The following is a 6,000-nucleotide window of genomic DNA, read 5'->3' as shown; positions in this document are numbered from 1 at the left end:
TTTTTGGTTTACGAGGCCTTCCGTGCAGGAATGCTGAGAGCCGATGAAACCCTTCAATTTTACAAGAAGAGCGACTTGATCGCCGGATGACACACACTGCATCAATACTGTGCCTTCCGAGCTGCAACGCTACGTGAAGACATTTGTGGCCGTGTGGCAATCTTCGACACAAACTGCGACAGACAAAATGTCCATTTTTAACTTTTTCAAGGTCCAATAAACAACATTTTCACTTTTGCTTTTTGGGGTTTTTTAAAGCCACTTTGATATTAACGGTGTGCTTTCCTAGTGGAGATGTTTCGGACCTAATTTACCTCTGTGACCTCGATGAAATATTTTTTTTATGAAAGTTTATAATTTTAATTAAACAAATTGATGTATTTTATGAGGCGCTTTTTTCTACTAAAAGATTTCAAAGGTTTTATTTTGCAAAAAAATAAAGTAAGACGACACCCTGTTCTCAATTCTGTCACAACACAAGCCAACTTCGGAAAGGCCTTTACGAATATCAAAGTTGTAGCCAAAACAAACGAAATATTATAATAAATTTAAAGATTATTTCTTAAATATAAATTATTGCTTCGGCCAAACAATGGCGAGCAAACTATTCACAGAAATCGAACTATCAGAACAAGTGCAAAATGGGTTAAAACTGATGAAAGACCTCAGCAGTAGCATGAAAATCATCAACAAATCGTTCAACATAATCGAAGATCCCTCGAAAGGTACATGTTTTGATAACCGGCTTGTTTTATTTTCGCTCAAATAATTTGTTATTTTCAACTAGAACCCATTTCCGGCAGCGAACAGTACTCTCTCGCGACGGTCCTCATTCTTGCCTGCAAGTTCGACTACGACGAGCAGCAACTGCGGCGCCTGTTGGAAGTTCACATCGCAAGTCCGGAAATCGTCGAAGCCGTTACATCCCGATACGTGACCTACCGGGCCGATTGCGCCCAGAAAAATGCCAAATTTGGCATCGCTTTGCCCCACGTAACGGACGCCAACTGGACGCTACGTTCGGACCTTTCCTCGTCCTGCTACTCGGTTTCCGCTGGCAATTTAACATTCCGGATTGAGCTGGAGACGTTCAACCCCAAGACAAACGAGAAGGAACCGGCGGTGCGATTCACGTGCACCCCGGAGGAACTGCAGTTGCTGATCAACAAGTTGAAAGATATCGAGCTGAATTGTGATAAGCTGACGAAATGAATACTAAGGAGTTTCTCATACTTTCTAGAAGACGACACTCGTTTGTTTCATTGAAGTATTTTACGAATGTATTTTGCACCGTTCCGAGAACCGGTTGCGTACCAAATCCGAAATGAAAAAATAAACTTACGTTAACACCTTAACACTCTGCGAGCGCGCTCACTTGTCCGACTTTTGGGCGAGCTTTTCCTTCTTGGCGGCTTCCGCTTCCGCTTCGGCCTTCTCGTACTTGGCGATCAGGGCGTCAACTTCCGTGCTGGACAGAATCTTGATGACCGTCTTGTTGTTCTCGCGGGTGAGCACGGCCATTTCGACTACGGAAAGGAAAGTTTGTTAGTTGTTTAATCGAGTTTTCAAGCCAGAGTTATACGAACTTTTCTCGGACGTCAGCTTGGTCATATCCAGGGTCTTGGACAGCACCTTAACGGCGAGATCCTGAGCCTGGCCAAGTGTGATTTCGGTATCTCCCAGCTCTTGCTTGAGGGATGAGACGGCGGCCGCCGAGTTGTTCCCAATGCAGGTCGCCTTCCAGCCGCCGTAGTTTCCGCTCGGGTCGGACTGGTACAGCTGGTAGCCGTAGTGTTTGTCCCAGCCCATGTACAGGATGGACACTCCGAACGGGCGCTTGCCACCATACTGCGTGTAGGCCTGCTTGACGTCACACAGGTGCGACACCAGCTGCTCACAGGGCATGGCCTCGCCGTAGTTCAGCTGGTAACGCTGGGCAATCACTCGCAGCAGGTTCGTCAGCACGTTCGCATCCGACGTGATTCCGGCCACCGAGCAGACCATGTCATCGTTCAGCTTGTAAATCTTCTCGGAAAAGATGACCGAGTCCAGCAGCTTGTTGGTGTTGCGCCGTTCGGCCGCCAGCAGGATGCCGTCCTTGGCCAAGATGCCGAGCGACGTGCCGGCGTGCGAGATGGCCTCCATCGCGTACTCGACCTGGTACAGGCGGCCTTCCGGCGAGAAGATCGTGGTGCGGGAATCATAACGACGGGCCTGAAAAAGATTTAGGTGATGAAGCACAAATACAGCGGCTCCTAACCTCACACTTTTTGTTTTGCGGCAAGAGTGCCGGAAAACAGGAAACTGAAGCAAAAGCTGCGAAGCCAAACACTCACCATTGTTGCTGGTTGATTGCTGTATCACAGAACTACAAAACTGAAGTATTTTTTAGTAAATTTTAACAGTTTTTACTATAAATTACTGAGCAAGAACCGAATATAAACAGATCTCACTTGCGAAAAGTACAAACTTTTGAAATGTCACTCTGTCATTAGGGTTGCCAGTTTAATTTGTTTTGCGTCGCTGTCAAAATTCGGTAAAATAGGTAAAATAAACCGTATACGGTAAAAATAAATGATACACACTGAAAAAACCAACATAGCAATATCACATGTTTCACACATGAATCTGCCCTATACGACTTAGCATGTGAATGTCACGTGTAAATCACTTGAAAGAATCCATCGAGCGACCCTGCAAATCCAAATGCAAAACACGTTAATCTTAAGTGAAAGCTCACATGACATTGGAATGGAGTGCACATGCATTTCAAATGATTTTGTAGTGTAAATTGAATGGTTTTCCAGCGATATTCATGTGTACTGAATATTGCATACCGTTTTCTGATTATCTCAATTTTTTTATTTAAATTAATAATCAATTTTATTGAAAAAGAACTTTTTATTATATGTATCCCATGAAATAAATACAAATTGTCGCACAAAAACAACCGGGCAACGATCTTTCTTTTTTTTATATATATTTTTCAATTCTTGCTTTCCCGACCCGGCAACGGCACATTTTCCCAGTCACGGCGTTCTCACAGGATTCTTACAGAATTCTAGCAGAGCGAAAATATTCTTACTAGAACTGTGCCATAATTCTGCCAGAACTTTGGAAGAATTCTCAAAGAATTCTAGCTCAAATGCAACCCAGTCACGGAAATTTCTAGCAGAGTTGGTTCTGCCAGAATCCTGCTAGAATGATTCTAGCAGGCATGCTAGATTGCTGTTAGAATTTTATTAGAATATTCTGACAGAGAAAAATCTGTCGAAACTGACGTCATTTCCGTTTAACCGCTTCGTGGCGAATGTGATAACCGCCATCTTGTCAAATTGTTCTTTTATTTTCGTTTGTTGACCGAGGATGACGCTTTTTAAGCACAGCCACGTTTTGGTGAGTAAATTAAAGAAAAATATGGAATAACTAATATAATTAAACTTATGTTCAACAGGAAAAAAGAACGAGGTTAATCCGGAAAGAAATACAAAAAGGATCCTGCCAGGGCACCAGGGTGTAGTACGAGGTGTAGTACATCCCGGGAACTGTTGCCGATGGCTTCGTGGGTCGCAGTTAACGGAACGCCAAAAATGGAATCGGAATCTACGTTGACACTTATTGCCCAAGCAGTCCGCGTCCGCAGAGTTCCAGCTTCAAAAAGTGTTAGTGTTAGTGATAATGGTGAAAAAATGGTGTTGATAAATAAATGTTTTTTGCTGCAACTGGTTTTTTTATGTAAACATATTTATCAGAAAATAATTAAAGAAATCTTAGTCACTACATTCTAGCAAAATTCTAGCAGGATTCTCACAGAAATCCTTGCCATTTCATTCTAGTAAAATTCTTACAGAATTCTAGCAGGATGCCTGTCAGAATAGTTCTAGCAAGGTTCTAGCAGGATTCTAACAGAACCGGTTGATTTCGCCGGCTCCTGCTAGAACCGGTTATTCCCAGTCACGGCGTTCTCGCAGGATTCTTACAGAATTCTAGCAGATCAAAATTATTCTTACTAGAACGCTGCCATCATTTTGCCAGATCTTTGCAAGAATTCTCAGAGAATTCTAGCTCAAATGCAATAACCGGTTCTAGCAGAATCCGGTGAAAGCAACCGGTTTTGTTAGAACCCTGCTAGAATGCTGCTAGAACTATTCTGACAGGCCGTTGTTAGAATGAGACGGCAAAATTTTCTGCTAGAATCCTGCTAGAATTTTGTTGGAATTTTATTGTTGGATAAATTTAAACAAAATAAAATTAAATTTCGGACAAAATTTATTTCTATGTTCATCACAACCTAACTCGTTTTCTGGTCTAATAAGTCACATCACTATCGGTGTAGGAGGCGGCTGTTGATTCTTCGGCAACACTCTCTGCTTTTCATTGCCAATATTTCCAAGTAACCCGGGCTGGGACTATTAGAAGACGATGTCGCGGCCAAGAAGCCGAAGAGAGAAACTGGACTCCAGATCCAAGGTCTGGATGTCGCCATAACTGCAGAGCCATGCCTGTAAAGAGCGGAAAAATTGAGGAAGAGGTTGAGTTTCATAATGCCTAAAAAATCTATTCGCAACTTATGCCGGAATAGTGGTAGTGATGGCTTACCTAACGATAGTGTTTTAATCTGCCAGCTAAGTTTCGATTTCCGACGGCCTGGCAATTTGCAGCGGGGAGGTTTTTTCTCGCGAAAAAACGTGGTCGAAATTGAAAAAATGAGTGAAAATTAATCTTGTTTAAACATGATTTGAACCGGTTAACGCCAACCAATCAGTGAGCAGTATTTTTCTATTAGAAAATTCTTGCAAAATTCTTACAGAATTCTGACAGTGCTGCTAAAATCATTCTAGCAGGATTCTTACAGAACCAATTCTGTAAGAAAATCTCGTATCTGGGTAGCAGGGCGTTTTAGGGAGAAAAATTTGTATTTTTTAGACAAACAATTTAAAAAAGTTCAAGATGGTATGTCAGAGACATAACCGAAAGACATAGGACCAAACAATTTGAATGTGTTGTTGGATTGCTAGTGAAATCTGGAATAAGATTATTTTATTTTGTTTCATAGATTTGTCGGCAAAATTGTCATAAATGTTCTCCCAAGGTGAACCTTCCATGAGGGCACCGGCAACTCCAGGTTGTGGCCACTACGGTCGAAATGTTAATTTTCATGTTCAGCATCAAAAACCATGAATTTTGATACCCATATTGCCACAACTCGTATGGTTCTATAAAAGACCCTCTGGGCCCCGGGGGAACCTGCTTTGAGATCACCGGCCACTCAAGGTTGTGGCCACTACTGTCGGAATGTCAATTTTCATGTTCAGTATCAAAAACCATGAATTTTGATACCCATATTGCCACAACTCTTATGGTTCTGTAAATGTCCTCCCAGGCCCCGGGGGAACCTTCTTTGAGGGCACCGGCCACTCCATGTTGTGGCCACTACTATGTCCCAACCGTGTGGATCAATCGGACTGCGCACTAGACTCACAATCCTGAGGTCGCTGGTTCGAATCCCGCGGCGGGCGCTCTAAAAATTCTTTGTGTAAATATGGGTATTCGGCGCCGTCGCTCCGTGCCATACTTTCATACACTTAGGAGCCCAGGGCGGCGAAGTTCTTGTAGATAAAAGGAAGACACTAGTGGTTGGTACTAGCAATGGTGGCCGACAGCTATAAAGTCAACTTCGTTTCTTCTTATGGTTCTGTAAAAGTTCCCCCTGGTCTCGGGGGAACCTGCTTAGAGATCACCGGCCACTCCAGGTTGTGGACACTACTGTCGAAAGGGCCATTATTATGTTCAGTATCAAAAACCATGAATTTTGATACCCATATTGCCACAACTCGTATGGTTCTGTAAATGTCCCCCCAGGCCCCGGGGGAATCTTCTTTGAGGGCACCGGCCACTCTATGTTGTGGCCACTACTGTCGAAATGGCCATTATTATGTTCAGTATCAAAAATCATGAATTTTGATACCCATATTGCCACAACTAGTATGGTTCTGTAAA

At 43.0% G+C, this 6,000-nt stretch overlaps 2 protein-coding genes across 2 annotated transcripts; one reads left to right on the top strand and one right to left on the bottom strand.

Moving 5' to 3' along the window:
- Positions 1-503: 503 nt before the first annotated feature.
- Positions 504-1,244, top strand: LOC120422702 (COMM domain-containing protein 3). Its single transcript, XM_039586213.2, has 2 exons — positions 504-725; positions 788-1,244. The coding sequence occupies exons 1-2, from the start codon at positions 593-595 to the stop codon at positions 1,210-1,212; spliced, it is 558 nt and encodes a 185-aa protein (XP_039442147.1). The 5' UTR covers positions 504-592; the 3' UTR covers positions 1,213-1,244.
- Positions 1,245-1,268: 24 nt separating this feature from the next.
- Positions 1,269-2,496, bottom strand: LOC120422701 (proteasome subunit alpha type-4). The gene is made up of 3 exons (XM_039586212.2): positions 2,337-2,496; positions 1,587-2,214; positions 1,269-1,526 (listed from the first exon to the last, which is right to left on the bottom strand). The coding sequence occupies exons 1-3, from the start codon at positions 2,337-2,339 to the stop codon at positions 1,372-1,374; spliced, it is 786 nt and encodes a 261-aa protein (XP_039442146.1). The 5' UTR covers positions 2,340-2,496; the 3' UTR covers positions 1,269-1,371.
- Positions 2,497-6,000: the final 3,504 nt, after the last annotated feature.

Source organism: Culex pipiens, chromosome 3 (assembly GCF_016801865.2).
Source record: "Culex pipiens pallens isolate TS chromosome 3, TS_CPP_V2, whole genome shotgun sequence".
Lineage (NCBI taxonomy): Eukaryota > Metazoa > Arthropoda > Insecta > Diptera > Culicidae > Culex > Culex pipiens.
This window is presented reverse-complemented; position numbering and strand designations above follow the sequence as displayed.

What these genes read in the sequence shown, in the direction of transcription:
- LOC120422702 (XM_039586213.2), top strand. Translation starts at nt 593, where the DNA reads ATGGCGAGCAAACTATTCACAGAAATCGAACTATCAGAACAAGTGCAA. An exon ending in AATCGAAGATCCCTCGAAAG is followed by an intron (nt 726 to 787) that starts GTACATGTTTTG and finishes ATTTTCAACTAG; the next exon opens with AACCCATTTCCGGCAGCGAA.
- LOC120422701 (XM_039586212.2), bottom strand. An exon ending in CAAGCTGACGTCCGAGAAAA is followed by an intron (nt 1,527 to 1,586) that starts GTTCGTATAACT and finishes TCCTTTCCGTAG; the next exon opens with TCGAAATGGCCGTGCTCACC.